Consider the following 16,536-nt stretch of genomic DNA (forward strand, 5'->3'; position numbering starts at 1 on the left):
AAATACGACGCACATTCGTACCGCATCTCCGAAAGATCATGTCGATGGTGAGAGACCACAAGATGATGGCATGGAGCGATAAGAGATAAGCGAAAGGAAAAAAACGAGGATGTGTAGCTCAATTTTTCTGCTGCATTTGCCAGGAGTTTAATGTTTCTGGAGGAGCAAGCGAAAAAGCGCAAATCAACACTTCGACCGAGTCAAATTCCTCAAGTAATGCACACATACCCACATTTTGAAAGGAAAAACAAGTGGCACATAAATATTCGGTTAATAATTCGTGACGTGAAAAATAATATCTTGGCGCACTGTTTTGAAACTTAATTCTTTGACCATCTAAAAAAGTAAACAAAATGGCTTGGTGGAAATTTCTGTGATTGACTTTGCCTTTTATTTCGAAATAAAACGTAATTTGCTGATAGCGAGATTGTACAATTTCGCATAATAATACCTTTTCATGCGAAAATTGAATATGCTCCGCTCTGCTAATTTTATATAGTCTGGCATTGGCTGGGCGTTTGAAGTACAGCAAAATTGAAGAGAGCTTGCATATGGCCTGCTTAAACCTCTTTTCCTTCAATACACGCTGTTTACAAGAACGGGAATTTAATGAGGTTGAAGCGTTGATTTTTTTCGTGTAATTTGAAGTTTACTTCAGTCTTGGAACACATACTTCAATCATGCATCGACTTCAAACGATCAATTTACTTAGCACCATACAGAAACGCGATGAATAATTACATTTCCACTGTATTATTAAGTTCACGTAACATACAGGGTTATAAATATCGCGAGGGATTTTTACTCGGCAAATCGTTTTTTACGATATCGAAATTTCATCGCTTAATCATCGATAAATTTCGATTTATGTAATCGAGCCGATTTACGAAGTGTTAAAATATCTTGAAAATTGTTACAAAGCGCCGGCTTTGTTCCCAGTTTCTTAAAAGTCCCAAGCTTACAAGAGTCTGAGTACTTACGTTATTAAAAAATAGCCATCTGTCGGGTGCTGTATACGCGCCAAACCACAATGCACCTCTGCAAAAAAATATAACCCAGCTCCATCGCCTAAGCAATATATTGCCATTCAACCCTTTGGCGCAAATTTAAAAAACGTTTAATAACGTCAATGCATCGTCCATCAGGTCGAGCTATGGTACCCTGGGTACATAGAGGCGCTATGTGCCGAGTGTGTGCGGTAGCCGAGATGCAGAGAAATCCAAACGAGACATTCCTAAGCATCGTCGTATCGTCGTCTGCGCGAGATAAGACGTCGGCGGCCAGCAGGCGCGCATCCGATTCCCGTATAATATTCCGGTTTCTCTCTCTCTCTCTGTCTTTCTCTCTCTTTCAATCGTGCGGCGTGCCGCAGCCTCGTGCTTTTCTCACGTTTATTGAGAGAAAGAGAGACAGAGAAGCTACGCTCGCGCGCGCGCTAATTGCAGAGCAAACCGCGCGGTGCAAAGTCTCGAGGCCACGCGCTCTCGAATACCTATACTTCTACATATGCTATGCGATGGCTCGCAAGGCGGTGGCTACTCACGTGGGGATCGCACAGCGCACGCTTGCGATTGCGATAACGCGCCCGTGCACGCGACTCGAGCTGCCGATCTTTTAGACCCGCGTACCCACGCCGGCTCAGCGCGCAATCTTCCTCAATTTTCGTATTTTCTTCTCCGAGGCTTAAAAAAAATGTATCTAGCGTACGAACCAGGACCTACGGACTTTGGCTGTGTGGCTTTGTTCCTATAATCTACCAGAGCCCTTAACCCTGTAATTCGCTAATAAGACCAAATTATCTGGCATCGATCGTTTGAAACGACGAGCGAAAAGATGATCTTGATTGTTCATCGAGGGATGATTGCTATGTCTTTTTCTCATCTCATTCGATTCAAATTGGAATGTTTCGAAAGCAATACGTTTGATTACAAATAAATTTATTTGAAGCCTGGATGAAACTGTAAAATCAAATAACTTTTACGAACCTGACAAACATCACGTAAGCCATGCCTCGTGTGGAATCCTTAAAAAATTTCACGTAAAATATTTGTCCGAATATAGCAAAATTTTTCGCCAAAATAACTCTATCTCTGTCAATAGTCCCATTGCCAAACATGCTGAGTTCAGCAGTTTGCTTGCATTCTTCCACTCATTTAAAAATCCACGTGCTTCGGTCTCTAACTCATAAAAATTTATCAGTAAATTTCAATACAAAAATTTGATAAACTGCCTGCGCTGATTTGTTTATGCGAAACGGCTAGGCGAGTCCAATTGTGTTGGATAACGTTGAAGCGTGCGCTTGGAGTCGAGTTACAGATTCTCTCGCGTATGCATTCGTGGCTCGTTTTTCCGCAGATGAGAAAGAAAAGCTTCGTATGTATCCATTGGAGCGCGTGGCCAGCACACGTCTCTCACTTCACGTAAATGTAAATAAAACGAAGGACTTGATTTACAGATTCCTTGACTCAAAAGTATCAAGTGCACTAGTTTACCAGTTTAATAATTTCTATCGTCTGTAACATATTAAAGTTTTTTTTACAATTTGGTCGGTGAATGACGAGTGAAATCAAAAATTGAATAAATTTTACTTCAGTTTACTTGTAAGTGCAACAAAATAATGGAGAAACAATACCGAGAAGTAATTAAAGTTTCAAGTTTAATTTTCTTGTTAACTTGATATTTAAAACAACAAAGGTTATTTAAAAACTTTCCTAATTCAACATTCTTTAAAGATAATTAATTAACCTGTAATTGCATATTATTTTTTTTATGAACAAAGCTTTAAGAGATATCGAGCAGTATGAAGTGTGCTGGTCTCTTGATAAAATATATCAGGTGTTATACAGTCTTTTCGAGGCATCAAGTCTTAATCCATCATAAAACTACTTATCTGTTCTTTCGAATCATGTGCAACGTTTGAATTATGCTGATTATGTAGAGTAAGCGACTCGTGAATGAAATGTGAATGGTAAAAAGTTTCTGAACTTACTAATTATTACCCATATTAGTATAAATTTGTTTATTAAAAATCATATTATTTAATATGCAAACAAAAAAAATGTCAACAAGGCGGTTTGAAATAGCATCTTCACAGGTATTGCTTATTTAGTGTGTTTTTAAATTAATTTAATTCAGTGTCAGTGCCAATAATAACTCTAATAAATTCAGGAAACTGACAAAATGTCGCGTAATGCAGGTGAAATTCCATTACAGCGTTATACAAATGATAAGGTAAGCAAAAAATTGTTTTTTGCGAGTGGACAGTTATTGTCGAGTTAGTCACAAAATTCTTTTCAGAAAACAGACGACACTGATGCCGGTTCGCAGAAAAAAATAAATACCAAAATTGAAAAGTTAATTGTTAATAATCCAAAAACACTATATTATTGCTGTTTATTTATCATTAATTTCATCGCTGTTATTTACTTCATTTTTGCCACTATTTATTGGAGGTCAAAGAGTTCGTATATGACACTAGATTAAAACAAATAATTTTAAAATTTACATTGCATAATTTAATATTACTTTTCATAAATACAATTATAGAAGCTGAAAAAGAATTTAATTGGTGCAACGGATATGGATTATTACTTCTTTTGTACTGTTTTGTTTACGGTAGATTAGCTTACAATTACGTTTTGAAAAAAGTATACCACTCCACACCTGATCGGTTTCGATCTTATTGGTCGAAACTAAATAGTTTAACAAAGCGGTACTGATTCTTGCTACTTACATGTATTACTTATTATTGACGATAAATGTGCTGTTATTCTGAATTATAATTTTCTAGGTGCAATGCCGAGATCATGTTACTTTCTTGTATGATAATTGCAATAAGTGTATTTTTAATAATAGACACATGGAATTCCAAGCAAAAATTAGTTGGTCTTGGTGGAGTTTTTTTTATAATACTTTTTGGCTGGGTGTTTTCAAAACATCGAAAAGAAGTAAGATTCAAAGCTCATTAAAATCGAAATTTTTGTATGTGGTATTTTTTCAATTTATCATTTATAGGTAGTGTGGAGAGCGATTATTTGGGGACTGATTATTCAATTTTTATTTGGGCTGATCTCGATACGATGGTCAATCGGACGATCGATATTTCAGTGTCTCTCAGAAAAAGTTAAAACATTTCTGGATTTTTCAAAGAGTGGTGCCTCCTCTGTATATTCAGAACGACTCGTTGAAGAGGGCACTTTTGCATTTTCCGTCAGTGGACAATTTACGATGTAATCATAAATATAGAAGCTGACTCTTGAAAAATATATGTTATCCTTGTAGGTTCTCCCCATTTTATTTTTCTTCAGTTCTACTGTCAGCATATTGTATCATTTAGGTGTCATTCAATACATAATTAAAACCATTGGATGGGCTTTATATGCAATTTTAGGTACTACAGTATGCGAATCGTTACATGCAGCAACTACTTTATTTTTAGGAATGGTAATTTATTTATAACAATTTTAAATTATTTTGACCAATACTGCTAATAATTTTTAAATTTGTATTATAGCCCGAATCTTTTCTTGTAATTGAACCATACTTAAATGAACTAACAACTTCAGAAATTCACACAATTATGTGCTCATGCTTTGCTACGACATCAGGTATATTAGAAAGATGCTATATTTTAATTTCGTTTACTTGCAAATAATATAGGCTATTTATATTTTTAGGAACGGTAATGGCTGCTTACATATCTTTTGGGGCCGAACCTATTCATTTGTTAACGGCAACGCTTATGTCTGCTCCTGCTGGATTGACGATAGCAAAATTAATTTATCCTGAAAAACAAAAAAGTAGCACTACATTCAAAAACATCAAATTTAAAGAATCGTAAGTCTTGAATGAATTAATTTTTTGTTTTTGCTGTATAATGTGATACTGTTAATTGTAGAGAAAATTTTTCCCTCTTGGATGCTATTGCTCATGGAGCTACATCTGCCATACCTCTAGTTTTGGGGATCACTGCAAATTTAATAGTTTTTGTATCGGCTGTAGTTTTTTTAAATTCAATTATTTCGTGGTTTGGATATTTGGTCGGGTATCCTGAAATAACTTTTGAGGTAAGCTTATCAGTATTGTATCTGTTTATATAATGTATAATTTATTTTTAATCATTTTTGTTTTCGTGGAACAGCTAATCGTATCGAAACTATTCATACCTGTGAGTTTTCTTATGGGAGTCCCATGGGATCAGTGTGAATCCGTAGCTTCGCTGGTTGGCTTAAAGACTATGGTGAATGAATTTGTTGCTTATCAGAAGCTAGGAATATTGAAGCGCGATGGTTTATTAACAAAAAGAGCCGAAGCTATCGCTACATATGCAATTTGTGGATTTTCTAACCCTGCATCTATCGGTATTATGATGGGAAGTTTATCATCGATGGCGCCAAGTAGGAAGACCGACATTGTAAACACGGTTCTTCGTGCATTTGTAGGTGGTTGCGCAGTGTGTTTTTTAACTGCCAGTATCGCTGGTAATTTTTAAATTCTTAGTTTCAATAGAAATGTATCAATAACCTGAAGCTAAATTGCTGTGATTTTTTTAGGAATTTTAATAGATGAAGAATCATTTGAGTCACATGGATCATTATAACATAATAAATTATTAGTATGAATTTCATAGCATGCAAACATTTAATGTAACATTTAAACAATATCGTTATTACTATGTATTTCCTTATGATTGTATAATTGTTTCATAATTTGACATAATTTAAGAAAACTTCTAAGTTTGATCAAACAAATTTTTTCCTTTTTGAAAGAGTTCCTTTTCACCTACTATAGTAGAATAAATACATATAAAGACGCTCATAAACTATTCAAGTAGCAAAGTTTTAGATCTATTTTATTCATAAATTATGTTGAATTCTTTCGACCAAATTTTATAACTAGTCTTCTATCAATCTTCAATCAATGTAATATGCAGGGTCATCATACATTGACGAATCACTTAAACATTCATTTAGATTTTGCAGATTGAGATAATAATTTTGTTGTACAATGATTTTTGTGGATTTTCGGTTCATTAAAGTGAAGTGCCAATGATTGTCGATTTAATTTATATTTCATGAATTAATGGAAATGCCTTATTTATCTTATCATTAAAAAAAGATAACATTTTTCAAGAGGACAAAGTGCTGTGCAATCTTTTAATTTAATTTTTAGAGTTCAACCCGACTTTGATCTGTTAATTAATCGATTGTCTTTTCAGACAATTTTTGTACCGTCAATCATTGCTCCCAAGATATCGTAGCTTATAACACTGGAAAGAAAAAACGTACAAATAAAGCAAACAATAAAATACCGTTAATATATGTTTAAAAATGACATCGTTTCACTAGTACAAACGCGCGTGACGTCACGTCAATAATAAAAATGTTTTGTCACAACGGGACGCCAGCAATTTACATCGACGCTCGAGCCGCAATTGCACTACACGCTTATCTCAGATATCTTGGTTAAAGGAATACGCGAAACGCGACTCTTTTTTCACTCAACTGTGTGATTTCTCTTTCGGTCTTAATCCGAGTTCGAGCTTAGCAGTTGTGTAACTACATGCACAATGTCTCGTGGACGCGTAGTGTTGATATGATATAAACGCCAGTGTTGTACTTGGACATGAAAGTGAACTGATAATAATAGACGTGAACAGCCAGTAACAATTAAACGAAAGTTTGTGACCGTGTAAATTAATATTTTATAGTGACACAATGTCTGTGGGAGAAACGAACCAGGGTTTTTCAGAGGTAATGCTCAAATAACTTCGATGCTTTGGAGGCAATAAATTTTATTCTCACCTTGCATTCATGATTTTATACAGGTGGACAAGGAACTCAGACGACACAGCCTGAATCTGTCCATTCATTTCGAGGTATTTTATTCAATCTGATCGGTATTTGTAAGAGTTAAAAAAAATTTTTCGCAGGAAAATGTATCATCTCAGTCTGAAGTATAGTTTAAGGAAGCAGTGAGTGAATATTATACTGATAATTTAAGGAAAAAATTTTTTCTGGGTTTTTTTTTATATCTTTATATCACAAAATGAATAAATAAGGATAATTTTCATAATATCAAAGGCTTTATTCGACAATGTAATCGCACTGCTCAAACAGTGTATATAAATTCAATGGATTTCAAGAGATGAAATTAAAATAGCATGAAAAATTTCTAACTGCAATTACAAATAGTAAATCATTATAAATAAATAAGGCATTAATTACGATTAATTATAGGATGATAGACTGCCCGATGGAAGTGGTGCTAAAACGCCGGGTAGATTTGAAAGTTTTCGTTCAAGACACAACGCATCTTTCAAATACTCATTATTACTTATTTTCAACTTGCTTGTAATTACTTATTTTACATTTGCAACATTGCACTGGTATTCAAAAAATGGTATGTACTTATGATACTTGAGCTTTATTGTCTTTTACAATATATTGTGATAAAACATGTTATCTTACGTAATTTTAGAGAATTATTTTGACTGGTGCGATGGGTATGGAATGTTATTACTCATCGTTGGATTTTCATACTTTTTATATTTTTATAATCATATTGTTAAAAAATACTTGAACAAAAGACTAAGTAAATTACTATTACCATGTGTTCAAGGTAGCAAAAATATTAAACAAAAAGGGTAATGAAAATTTTATTTCCTCAATTATTACCGAAGCATTCATCGTAATTATTTTCTGCTCATTTTAGATGCATCTTTTTCACTTTTCAAACGGGATCGAGCATTATTATTGCATTATCAATTTTGATATTTATTATTATTGATACTTTAAATTCGCCAGATCGATTGAAAAGTTTAGCTGGAATTGGAGCTATATTAGCTTTTGGTTGGATATTCTCTAAATATCCAACTAAAGTAAGTGCTTTACATAAATCACTGAGTCTATAATCTATTTGAGTCCATTTATAGTCCATATATAGTCCATTAACATAGACTATAAAATAACTGATGCGTATTTAAAAAACGTTTTAATTTGTAATTAAAATTCATTTACAAGGTCAATTGGAAGCCGGTAGTATGGGGCATGATATTACAGTTTGCATTTGGGTTATTTACTATCAGATGGTCAGTAGGCCGTACTATTTTTAAATGCATGTCAGACAAAGTGGCAACATTCCTCGATTTTGCTCATACAGGGGCAAGTTTTGTATACTCTGAACAATTGGTCAACCAAGGGATATTTGCGTTTTCTGTGCGTATGAATGTATATTAAAATAATTATTAATGAACGAAAAAAATAATTCATACGTATATCTACGAAGGCGCTCCCAGTAATATTCTTCTGCAGCTTTTTTGTACAAGTTTTGTATTATTGGGGTATTATGCAAGTAGTAATTACAAAAATTGGTTGGCTCTTACACATCGTTATGGGGACTACCGTCTGTGAATCTATGAATTCTGCTGCAAACACTTTTATCGGCATGGTATTTATTATGAGAGTAGTATCATTTTAATCAAACTCACTTTTATACAAACGCTAATATTCTATTGATAGACCGAGTCTCCATTACTTATAAAACCTTACTTGAATTCATTAACTGGATCAGAAATTCATGCTATTATGTGTTCAGGATTCGCTACTGTTTCTGGTATTATAAAAAATGCATAGTTAGAAATTGTTAATCATCGGTCATGTAAATAAAGTACATATTTTATAGGGACGGTTTTGGCAGCATACATCAAATTTGGAGCCAACCCTGCGCATTTAGTTACCGCTTCAGTAATGTCAGCCCCTGCCGCCCTGTGTTTTTCCAAATTATTTTATCCAGAAACCGAAAAGAGTGCAACGACTTTTAAAAATATCAAATTAGAAAAATCGTAAGTTGCAGATATTTTAAAAAGTTACGAATGCACTTATAATATTCAATCAATGTAATCTGCTTTAGGCAGGATACGAGCGTAATCGATGCTGCGACCAAAGGTGCTCTCGCGGCGATTCCACTTGTTTTAGGTATTATCGCCAATATTATAGCTTTTGTATCTGCCACTGCTTTTTTGAATGCAGTATTGGCATGGTTCAGCAGCTTGGTCGGTTATGAAGGAATTACTTTTGAGGTACACAGAATCGATACATCCACTATTTATTCAAATTTCAAATCAAAATATTTTTCTTATTACTCGTGATTTCTTTAGTGGGTACTATCAAAAGTGTTTATGCCATTGAGTTGGTTGATGGGAGTACCATGGAGCGAATGCGAAGACGTTGGTCATTTAATTGGGTTGAAAACTGTCGTTAATGAGTTTATAGCTTATCAAAAACTTGGAGAGCTAAAAGAGCAAACAAGATTGACACCAAGAACGGAAGCTATAGCTACTTACGCGATTTGTGGATTTTCTAATCCAGGTTCCATTGGTATAATGGTTGGGGGATTGACTTCAATGGCCCCTGAAAAACGTGAGCATATAGCTGCTTCTGCTATCAGAGCTTTTATTGCTGGAAGTTTAGTTTGTTTTCTCACTGCATGTACTGCAGGTAAGTTTATTTATATCTTATTATCGTTCAAATAATTTTATAACAAAATTATTATTTCAGGTGTGCTGATGGATGATACTTTGTTTGAAACTCGATTACAAAATTTTACAATTTCTGAATCATGAAAGTTTTATTAATTTGAAAGACATGTAGACATTTTTTTCAAGATAAATACTAGAATATTTATTCGATTTTTTATATGATTTACAGTTGTAATAATGTACAATAGCTTAAATTATGATACTTTTAAACGTTTTAACAAACTATTCATTTTTTATTTTTATTTTTATATTCTTATTTTTAACAAGATAATTTAAAACTTATATTGGTAAGCGTGTAATACTTATTTTGTAACAATATGTAAGGAGTCTCCTTTCATCCCAATTTAAAAATGCAATCTAATACATAATAATTATGAGAAATAGTATATATAATTTTTGAATTGTTATTTCATTACGCTTTGGTTTAGTAGCTAAATGCAGTGTTTTAAAAAGTACTTGTAAATTTTAAAGCTAAAAATTTTTTTCAGTTTTTATGTAATGAAAAACTATACAAATTACAATTGCACTTAATTTGAAACTGCTCTTTTTTTCTAATGTTAAAACAGTTTTATAACAACTAGAAAATGGGATATAAATTTTCCAAGAGGATCTTAAACTATTCTTTAAATACTCTATGTCATCACTTTAACACATTGATGATGCTTAAATCCTACATTTATGCAATTATTTAGATTATAGCACTAATACAATCTTTATGATCTAAATATCACAATTAAAATTATTCATTATAAGTTTGAAATAAGATATCATAGTGGTGCCCATTATGTTTCATTCTATTATCTTAGTTACAATACGTACTCCATTTACGTATTGTCTATTTATGTTAGGGTAGCATATGTAAGGAATGCATTTGGTAAATAGTATCAGTTCTTGCAATCACAGCAGAAGTAATGTCTAACATTTTTGGCAGTATATCTATATTTCTACTTACATTATCTCCACAAACCTAAAACAGTTTGTCCATCATCATTTTATTCAAAATTTATTTGTTTCTAACTATCTTTTGTAATATACCATAAGACTACTCAATACAAGATAAAATTTATCGTTAGAGTTTACCTTTTTTAGTAATACTTCTCTAGTTGGCATCGTATACATAGCTACACAAGCTGCTTTGCGAATAAGCCAAGCATGATGTTTGGCCAAAGTTTTGTTATAAGCTTCTTGACATACGCCTGAAGTATTATCAGTATCAGACAATTCATTGAGTTGTCCAAGAAATTCAGAAATAAAATCTGCAAAAGAATAATAAATTGTTTAGGATTTGAATTCAAACAATGTGAGCTAAAATGACTCATACCCAATCCTCTATGCAGTCTGAGGAGAGTCCTTGAGCCATTTCCATATTTGTTGTGGTGAAAAAGATTGGACTGCTTTTCATAATCAACCATTTTCTTTATAGAAACATAATTTTCTGGATCACTATCAATGAGTTTTTGTAAGATTTCAATTTTTTGTTTGAGATCAGTCGAGACAAAGCTGAAAACGCTTCCCATCAACTGAAAAAATCTAACAAACCAGACAGAAATAACTTGCGTTGTTTCTACAATCAACAAAGGTAAACAAAAGAACTCACTTGAACAGTTCGGTGTAAGCCTCGAGGTAGTCCTTTATGCAAATGTCCTCATCTTCGAGAAGGGATCGATCGAAGTGGTCATGCACCTTACGCAAATCGAAATAAATCGAAGCCTCGCAAATTTCTGCAGCTTCTTCTGCCATACTGGAGCGATTCTTTTCAAATTTCCACTTGGCAGCTTTCTGCTGTACGAACAGTACGTCACTGAACACTTGCTTTCACGACCGTATAGCCGTTTTTTGTTGATATCTCTTTACATCAATTGTTATGCCTTGACACTTTGCGTCAAATCGCTCCCTGACGGAGAACGCACGAATCTGCTTCGTTACATTCCATTCAATTATAAGTTTAGAGTTGATAATGCAGAGTTCAGCATTATCATACATTGAAAAGAATAATAAAATTGTTGTAATTATTTTTGAAATTTTCGAAGTTTATGAAATTTGTAAATAGATCATCGATTGTAAGAAAAAATATTTATTTATAACAACTTATAAATCGTACATCATAAGTAAAAAATAGTCACATAACTTGACACCTCAATTTCATCTATTTTCCAGTATAATAATTTGATTTGATGAACGGCATCTTTGTCACACTAGCCTTGTAAGTTTTACCTCTAATCTCCACCAGAATATTAGTACCGGCTTTGGCAAGATTTGTAGGCACATATCCCATTGCAATGGGTTTGCCTAAGCTGGGACTAGGCCCACCCGAAGTTACGCGGCCAACTTCTTCGCCTCCTTCCGTACGAATTATAGCATTTTCACGAGCAGGTGGGCCATTAGCTAGAGTCAAGCCGATACGTTTTCTGGGAGCACCATTTTTTATCTGTTCAAGAATTCGTTGAGCACCCGGAAAGTTGGCTTCGGCACGACGACGCTTGGCTGTTTTGCAAAAACAAAAAAGTCCACTTAAAAGTTCTTTCATAATTTATAGAAGTGTTTTTCTTACCGACTAGCCAAAGTAATGTGGCTTCAACGGGTGTCGTATCTTCGTCAATATCATGACCGTACAAACAAAGTCCAGCTTCTAATCTATGAATGTTTAAAATAATTAGTATTTCAAATACTTACTCATGGAATTTTCTTTTAAATTTGTACGTTAATTACCTCAAACTATCTCTAGCGCCTAACCCGGCGAGTTTGACGTCCTTTTTTTCCATTATTATTTCAGTCAATTTTTTAGCACTTTTGCCAGGTATGGATATTTCAAAACCATCCTCGCCAGTGTATCCACACCTCGATATTCGAACATCAACTTCATCGATTTTAGCTTGCACACTATTCATGAACATAAGTTTTGATAGATCGATTTTGACTAAATCTTGAAGGGCTGCGGACGCACTCGGACCTTGGAGAGCGATCAAGCCTTGTTCGAGGGGATCTAAAAAGTCAACTTTTACGTCCTTGCCCTTTTCTGTCATACTTTTCTAAAAAATAAGTTAACTAACTTCTCTTTCTCTGAAAACCTTGAAAATTTTCTCTACCTACCAGTTTTGTCAAGAGTGTTTCCGTGTCCTCGTCTCTTCTACCAGCATTAGATACGACGAAATATCGGTCGTCCTTATCTTTGGTGATAATTAAATCGTCTTTGATGCCACCTTTGTCGTTGGTAAATACCGTCAGTCCAGCGCCACCCTCGGGTAATGCTTTCAAGTCGATAGTCGTGAGAGATTCCAGAAACTCGCCGCTGTCTTTGCCGTAGACGTGGGTTTGCATCATGTGCCCAACGTCGAAAATCGACGCGTGCGATCGGGTGTGCTGGTGTGAGGCTGCAATCGAATCGCGGTACTGTAACGGTAAAAGCCATCCCGCAAAATCCACAATTTTTCCTGAAAATTTTACATCTTTAGCTGAGTGTCGAATACTTTAATTACTTAATTTCATGAATATTTATGAACATGGTACATCAATAATCTTATTGTAATATTATCGTCTTAGTTGTTATTTCTTTGTAACTATCTCGACGCTATATCGCATAATTTTATCAATCGAATTTTTATCGACCTTACATTCTGACTCGTGAATCGCGTTGAGTATGTTTTTAATGCACATATATCAAGTTATAAAGTAAGTTTAAATAATTGTAAATTCAAAGATACCGATGTAAATGAGTGTAGTGCGTCAGAGTTTGAATTTTCGAGCTAGCAGCCGTTCATGCGCACTGTTTATAAGTCAGCTGTTTACATATTTTCGCGTCTACTCTCACGATAACGAACTCAATCAATAACCAAACTCAGCCCTACTCGTACTCACCATTATTTTCTACGTGCAAGTCGTACAAACAGGTTTTTCTGGCTTCTTTTTTACTTGTAAAGTGTCTCGTCTGAATACGTTCAAAATTTCGCAATCTGCGAAATGCCATACTAGCCGGAGAATTCATCTCGGCGCACTGAACGTCGTGATTCCATATACTGTACCCACGCGATGTTTTTGAAGCTGGCGTCTGCAGCGCCGCCACCGTGTTAGTCAAGTTCAAATTGTGAAATATCAATGCATCATTTCTACATAGCTCGGCTTGATTCAGCTGTACGACCCCCAGCACAGATCCGTTGAGATCAACAAACGTACTTGTGTCTTACCGACAAAGTCGTACTCTGAATTCGAGTACAGTAAAATGTTAACAACGTTTTCGATTTAATAAATGCTTCAAAGATTGTTCGTCGTATATAATAAAAAAATCTTAGAACTCAATAAAATTAAAAAATCTGAAGCTAAATTAATGGAATTTCAATATTCCAAATATTTTTATTATTTTAAATTGTACAGAATTATAAAATAATAATTGTACTGCATATTTTTTTATAATAGAACTTAACGCCATTCATGCAATTAAAGACAATATAATTACAGTTAGCTGAAAATAAATAATAAGAGTATGAAAATAATAAAAATAACATGAATACTTAGCAAATTGAATATAAACTAATACGATACTATTCGTATTCATTGTTTACTACATAATTGCTATTTGCACCATGGATTAAAGAGTACAAATCAAAATAATCTTGAAAAATAAAAGACTTGTTTTTTTTTTTAAGTATTGCTGTAAATAAAACATTTCAAAGAGAGAAACAATGTCATGGAACAAAAACATATGATGGAACAGAGGAATATTCGATAAATGTTGTGATGAATTAATTAATTTATAAACAACGTTTTTTTTTTTTTAATTTTTTTGTTAGTTTTCGCTTCTGCATTTTTATTTTTTTCCCTTAAGTTCTCGTGTTTACACAATTAATGCAAAATGTCCCTACGGTCCGACGAATATGTGCTTTAGTCGTTCTTTGCTCGATGCTTCCCTTTTACACAATTTTTTTTCTCAATTCTCAACATTCATTCATACTTGGTAGTCAGGTTAATGGGAAATGTGGAATTTGGGTTTGGGAAGAGTCCAAGGATTAACAGGATATCGAGGATAGGGTGGGGATTCATATACGAAAAGATGAAAATTCTTTTTTTGAAAAGTATGGGGAAAAATGCGGTCGAACGGAATGGGAATTTTCATACTTAATATGGTCTTCTCCTTTCTCTTTTAACTTTGCTCTTACATATCTACGGAAATGGAGAAATTGGATTCTGGGATTTCTTTCATTAAAAACAATTCTTTTCTTCGTGGTTTCACAAAATAATAAAGATTATACAAAAACAGAGGAAAAATGCTCAACAAAGTTTCTTATTTTCCACGTAATTTTTTTCCTCTGTTTTTTTACAAATTTTTTTATTCATAATTGCGCGCGTTACGAGAGCTATACAACCGTTCCGTCGGCAGTTGCTTAATCCTGACAGGAGGATGTCGATGATACACGTATCACTAATTTGTTATTAATTTTGCTTCTGCTCTCAAGCGTTGGATTCGCAACTGTTACAAAATTTCGCGTCAACTGATGCATATACAAAAAAAGTCAAGTTGACGATTCCAAGTTTGAGAGCAAGCATAAGCTTCTACCTTTCGTCGATGTTGATTATTTAAATATAAAAATTTTATTTCTAGATCGAGAGATACATATTTTTTTTACAATTTGGCTACTGCGTAGCTCGCGCTTCCTTTACGAATATTGATAAAAGAGTGAACAATGTGAAAAATACGGATCACGTGTATTATTTTTTTTCTTTCTTTGCAAACTTGGACAAAAGTTGACTTTTGCCAGTTTTGCAAATTTGTAACAGTGAATGATATTCTATCAAGAACAAAATTATACATTTTGTGCTTATCTTATCATAACTTGGCTCCCAGCGTCGCATTATTACAAAGGGGGTTACGATGTAACGCTCTTATGAATTTCTTTTTACTTTTTTTATACAAAACATAAAACAACCGAAGATTCTTCAAAACGAAGAATGCACCGAGAGAGATATAGTTACGCTGCGTCCCTTTTTTCTGCTTTTCATCCGAATATCAATATAATTGATTCTCTCAGTCGCGAGTTGTTCGGTTAAAGATCGCCGAGAGTTTCAGTTCTTTTCATTCCTTTTGTTCAGGTTACATCGAAAATGAATCTCTCTTTTTAGGTAAATTTTTACTTACATTCCAAAAACGGTCCGAGTTTGCGAAAAATTTTGAAAAGATGAAAATTGAACTGGCTCTCGCATTTTTTACGATCTCGAAGCGAACTCCTTGACACGTGCGCTATATGCTTACGAATATCTATTTATAATGCATAGATATATATATATTTATACGAAAAGAAGAAACAAGGTACACCAAAGATTACAACGCATGTTTTGAGAATTTTGTCCATTCTTTTAAAAACACTTGTGTTTTTGCTTGGGTTAATATCTAGATACAATACAATCTCTAATTTAGCTTCCTTTTTTCTCTCTGTCGGTATGATCGCACATTGTTTAAAGATACGAAAAGGGAGTTGAATTTAGCCGACATACACATTATAATGTACAAACATGAATTTTCGTATAAATAATCTTGACTACATGACGAAGTATCATTTTTTTTTTGACATAATGAGTTCATCGAGATATACAATTTTTTTTGTCCTTAATTATGTGATTTTTTTCTCATAGCCTAAAGAGTAATTCTGTATTAACCTTTTTTGTCATGATTACAATTTTGCGCTTAATTTATAATACTCCCACGACGTATTAATATACAATAAGTGTATCATCGTAAATAAATTATCCACCGCAACTTGAGTACAATATTTATTATCGTCGTCTGCGTTAGTTCCGGAATATAGATACAATAATCTTCTTTTGACCCTTTTACATTTAGATACTTCACATAATAGTTTAATCGGTCTATAGGAGGTCATCGTATATCTATATATATATTTATATATTTATATAATTTATAAAATGAAAATAGGTACAATTTTGGACGCATTTTTTTCTCCACATATCGGAAAAAACGCTCCGAAAAAACTTTTTATCTTTTCAACTTA

The 16,536-nt window shown here is 33.7% G+C and overlaps 4 protein-coding genes across 6 annotated transcripts; 2 read left to right on the forward strand and 2 right to left on the reverse strand.

Moving 5' to 3' along the window:
• Window positions 1-2,329: 2,329 nt before the first annotated feature.
• Window positions 2,330-6,078, forward strand: LOC106658814 (solute carrier family 28 member 3-like). 3 transcript variants are annotated; one of them, XM_014380939.2, is made up of 14 exons: window positions 2,330-2,694; window positions 2,780-2,968; window positions 3,070-3,094; window positions 3,169-3,231; window positions 3,298-3,460; window positions 3,547-3,712; window positions 3,791-3,947; window positions 4,015-4,209; window positions 4,282-4,443; window positions 4,514-4,607; window positions 4,677-4,836; window positions 4,898-5,066; window positions 5,141-5,480; window positions 5,553-6,078. In XM_014380939.2, exons 2-14 carry the CDS (start codon window positions 2,955-2,957, stop codon window positions 5,597-5,599), a joined length of 1,755 nt encoding a protein of 584 aa, XP_014236425.1. In that variant the 5' UTR covers window positions 2,330-2,694; window positions 2,780-2,954; the 3' UTR covers window positions 5,600-6,078. The 3 variants fall into 3 exon arrangements, with proteins under 3 accessions (XP_014236425.1, XP_014236423.1, XP_014236424.1); XM_014380937.2 differs by having other exon boundaries at window positions 2,780-3,094; XM_014380938.2 differs by lacking the exon at window positions 2,330-2,694 and having other exon boundaries at window positions 2,758-3,094.
• A 313-nt stretch (window positions 6,079-6,391) lies between these two features.
• LOC106658716 (solute carrier family 28 member 3-like) lies at window positions 6,392-10,076 on the forward strand. Its single transcript, XM_014380800.2, has 12 exons — window positions 6,392-6,752; window positions 6,827-6,877; window positions 7,239-7,401; window positions 7,480-7,645; window positions 7,714-7,879; window positions 8,022-8,216; window positions 8,287-8,448; window positions 8,520-8,613; window positions 8,683-8,842; window positions 8,911-9,079; window positions 9,158-9,497; window positions 9,558-10,076. Exons 1-12 carry the CDS (start codon window positions 6,717-6,719, stop codon window positions 9,620-9,622), a joined length of 1,767 nt encoding a protein of 588 aa, XP_014236286.1. The 5' UTR covers window positions 6,392-6,716; the 3' UTR covers window positions 9,623-10,076.
• On the reverse strand, window positions 9,689-11,384 carry LOC106658717 (ceramide-1-phosphate transfer protein). Its single transcript, XM_014380801.2, has 4 exons — window positions 11,136-11,384; window positions 10,860-11,068; window positions 10,619-10,794; window positions 9,689-10,505 (listed from the first exon to the last, which is right to left on the reverse strand). The coding sequence occupies exons 1-4, from the start codon at window positions 11,276-11,278 to the stop codon at window positions 10,383-10,385; spliced, it is 651 nt and encodes a 216-aa protein (XP_014236287.1). The 5' UTR covers window positions 11,279-11,384; the 3' UTR covers window positions 9,689-10,382.
• Window positions 11,385-11,596: 212 nt separating this feature from the next.
• On the reverse strand, window positions 11,597-13,676 carry LOC106658823 (aminomethyltransferase, mitochondrial). The gene is made up of 5 exons (XM_014380949.2): window positions 13,394-13,676; window positions 12,629-12,969; window positions 12,248-12,567; window positions 12,090-12,172; window positions 11,597-12,022 (listed from the first exon to the last, which is right to left on the reverse strand). Exons 1-5 carry the CDS (start codon window positions 13,518-13,520, stop codon window positions 11,685-11,687), a joined length of 1,209 nt encoding a protein of 402 aa, XP_014236435.1. The 5' UTR covers window positions 13,521-13,676; the 3' UTR covers window positions 11,597-11,684.
• Window positions 13,677-16,536: the final 2,860 nt, after the last annotated feature.

Source organism: Trichogramma pretiosum, unplaced genomic scaffold (genome assembly GCF_000599845.2).
Source record: "Trichogramma pretiosum strain Unisexual culture from Peru unplaced genomic scaffold, Tpre_2.0 scaffold2, whole genome shotgun sequence".
Lineage (NCBI taxonomy): Eukaryota > Metazoa > Arthropoda > Insecta > Hymenoptera > Trichogrammatidae > Trichogramma > Trichogramma pretiosum.

Excerpts from the sequence above, each read along its gene's own strand:
- LOC106658814 (XM_014380937.2), top strand. The coding sequence starts at position 3,044 with ATGCAAACAAAAAAAATGTCAACAAGGCGGTTTGAAATAGCATCTTCA. Across the intron at positions 3,713-3,790 it reads CTAAATAGTTTAACAAAGCG|GTGCAATGCCGAGATCATGT; the intron begins GTACTGATTCTT and ends ATAATTTTCTAG. Across the intron at positions 5,481-5,552 it reads TTTAACTGCCAGTATCGCTG|GAATTTTAATAGATGAAGAA; the intron begins GTAATTTTTAAA and ends TGATTTTTTTAG.
- LOC106658716 (XM_014380800.2), top strand. The coding sequence starts at position 6,717 with ATGTCTGTGGGAGAAACGAACCAGGGTTTTTCAGAG. Across the intron at positions 8,449-8,519 it reads CAAACACTTTTATCGGCATG|ACCGAGTCTCCATTACTTAT; the intron begins GTATTTATTATG and ends TTCTATTGATAG. Across the intron at positions 9,080-9,157 it reads ATGAAGGAATTACTTTTGAG|TGGGTACTATCAAAAGTGTT; the intron begins GTACACAGAATC and ends TGATTTCTTTAG.
- LOC106658717 (XM_014380801.2), bottom strand. The coding sequence starts at position 11,278 with ATGGCAGAAGAAGCTGCAGAAATTTGCGAGGCTTCGATTTATTTCGAT. Across the intron at positions 11,069-11,135 it reads GCTTACACCGAACTGTTCAA|ATTTTTTCAGTTGATGGGAA; the intron begins GTGAGTTCTTTT and ends CTGGTTTGTTAG. Across the intron at positions 10,795-10,859 it reads CAGACTGCATAGAGGATTGG|ATTTTATTTCTGAATTTCTT; the intron begins GTATGAGTCATT and ends ATTCTTTTGCAG.
- LOC106658823 (XM_014380949.2), bottom strand. The coding sequence starts at position 13,520 with ATGAATTCTCCGGCTAGTATGGCATTTCGCAGATTGCGAAATTTTGAA. Across the intron at positions 12,568-12,628 it reads AAACACTCTTGACAAAACTG|AAAAGTATGACAGAAAAGGG; the intron begins GTAGGTAGAGAA and ends CTTATTTTTTAG. Across the intron at positions 12,173-12,247 it reads GGCGCTAGAGATAGTTTGAG|ATTAGAAGCTGGACTTTGTT; the intron begins GTAATTAACGTA and ends AAACATTCATAG.